The sequence below is a fragment of the Alligator sinensis genome, unplaced genomic scaffold, assembly GCF_000455745.1.
Source record: "Alligator sinensis unplaced genomic scaffold, ASM45574v1 scaffold107_1, whole genome shotgun sequence".
Classification (NCBI taxonomy): Eukaryota; Metazoa; Chordata; order Crocodylia; family Alligatoridae; genus Alligator; species Alligator sinensis.
Window position 1 is genome coordinate 210423 of NW_005843041.1, and position 2136 is coordinate 212558.

Here is a 2136-nt window from a genome sequence, read left to right on the forward strand (position 1 = left end):
GGCCTCTCGAAACTGCTGCAAGGGGGTGGGCAGGGCAAGCTCAGGGAACAAGGGGCAGGCAGGGCTGGTGCTGAGTTCACAGGGTACTGGAGAACCCGACACTCGAAAGCCCTAAGTGGAGGCTTCTCAAAGGTGCCAAGTTGGGGGCAGGGAACCATGGGGCAGCTGCCAGGCAAGACCCAGCCCACATCTCCCCATGGCCAAGGAGACTCCCAGGGGCAGGGGCCAAGCACCTGTGGGACCCCCCGCCCCCACCAATTCCCGCCAACAAAGGCCCCGTGGCGGGCTGGTCCCTACCTGGGTGCAGGCCAGGATGCTCCGTCTCTGTCGGCCGCCGCTCGTAGCTGGACTCGTTCTCCTGCCTGACGGCGCCATGCTCAAAGGACTGGTAGCCCTGGTGGTCGCTCTGGTGAGTGTTGCTGTCGATGTCGTCTGCGCAACAGAGACATGGCTTAAGACGGGAACCGGTAGGGAGCTGTGGGTCCCGCTCACTGGGGGCGGGGTGCGTGGAGCTGCACTGGAGGCTCCAGCACAGAGCGCGGTGGGGTTGGCAGGACAAGGGACCAGCCAGGCATCACCAAGGTCCCTGGGGGTGTTTCCGGGCAGGGAAGTTTGGGAGTGATGCTCATCAGGGCTGGGAGCCAGGGAAAACCCAGCAGAGGCAGGATCCAGCTGCCTGCCCGCTCCCCCAGCTGAACCCAGCTGGTGTGGCCAAAACCCACCAGACCCAAAAAACCTGCAAGCAAAGCAAAGCAGCAAGGCAGCAGTGGGGGGTGTAGGCCCCCCGATACCAGGGATCCGCCAGGAGGGAGGTGCCGGGGGGGGGGGCGAGACACAATGTGACCAAAGAAGCCAGGGGGTGATCAGCTCCCCACGGCAGGAAAAGGGGACGGAGACGCGGGACACGCACACCAACGCCGGCCTCGAGGGGCTGCCAGCACACAGACCTCCCTGCACAACCAGCCTGGCTCGAGACGAGGGGGGGCAATGGCTGAGCTGCGCCGGGGAGCCCGGTCCCCAGCGCGGAGCTGCACCGGGGGGCCACATGCAGCCCCCCCGCAGGACTCTGGGCAGGCACCCGACTTTCAAGCAGAGCTGTCGGATCCATCGCCCCGGGGAACCTTCTGCCTCACGTCGCCACCTCCTCCACAAAGCCCGGAGGGCACATCCGCAAGCTGAGGCGCCCCAAAGGTGCCTGGAGACCAGCACGGGACACAAACGGGGCACCTCAGCACCCCCGGGCTCATCTCCGGAGGACCTGCCCTGGCGTTCCCCTCCCCGAGCCGCGCGGCTCCGTATGGAAACGAACCACGCAGCCGGCGAGCCCCTATTGCCAAGGCCCCTGAAGCCGGCGTGCGCTCCTCTGTGCAGGCAGCCAGCGTGTCGCATCCCCACACTGCTGCAGCTAAGGCTGGGGGGGCCCCCAAAAAAGTCCTGGCTCCCAGGGTCTTGAGTGGGTTCAGTACTCCCACGGCACAAAACCAGCTCGGCCGGGAGGCGGCTCCGCTACGGGATGGGGGAGGCGGGGAGAACGCGAGCAGGACAATCCCCACCGCACGCCCGGGCAGGTCCGCCGGGCCGGCCCTCTGCAGCAGGGTGATGGAGGAGAGCCCCGATGCTGGGGCTGCCCCGGCTCCTGTCCCGCAGGGCAGCCTGGGGGCCCAGTGGCCAAGGCCCACAGGAAGAGAGAGCACGGGTGACCCTTTTGGGGCACCTGGCCCCCACCACAGACTTGCAAGTCAGAGCTCCCCCCCGGGGGTTGCTGGAGGTGCACTGGGGCAGGGGGCACAGCACAGCACAGCAGCACTGGGGAGCTCCCCCCACCAGGGGAGCTGCACCAGGAGACCCAGTCCTCATTGAGAAGCTGCACCAGAGGGCCAATGACGGAGCTGCACCAGGGGGCCAATGACGGAGCTGCACCAGGGGGCCCGGTCCCCAGCACGGAGCTGCGCCAGGGGGCCAATGACGGAGCTGCACCAGGGGGCCCGGTCCCCAGCACGGAGCTGCACCAGGGGGCCCGGTCCCCAGCGCGGAGCTGCACCAGGGGGCCAATGACGGAGCTGCATCAGGGGGCCCGGTCCCCAGCGCGGAGCTGCACCGCGGGCCCCGGTCCCACCACGGAGGTGCAGCGAGGCC

At 68.3% G+C, this 2136-nt stretch overlaps 1 protein-coding gene across 1 annotated transcript in view; it reads right to left on the bottom strand.

Annotated features, from left to right (window-relative positions):
• HNRNPUL1 (heterogeneous nuclear ribonucleoprotein U like 1) overlaps positions 1-2136 on the bottom strand; it is a 10508-nt gene that overhangs the window by 7489 nt on the left and 883 nt on the right. Inside the window, exons 2-3 of the mRNA XM_025193393.1 lie at positions 1825-1889; positions 298-432 (exon numbers count right to left, since the gene is read on the bottom strand). Of these exons, the coding sequence (XP_025049178.1) occupies positions 298-432; positions 1825-1889 (200 nt within the window). The remainder of the gene's footprint in view (positions 1-297; positions 433-1824; positions 1890-2136) is intronic.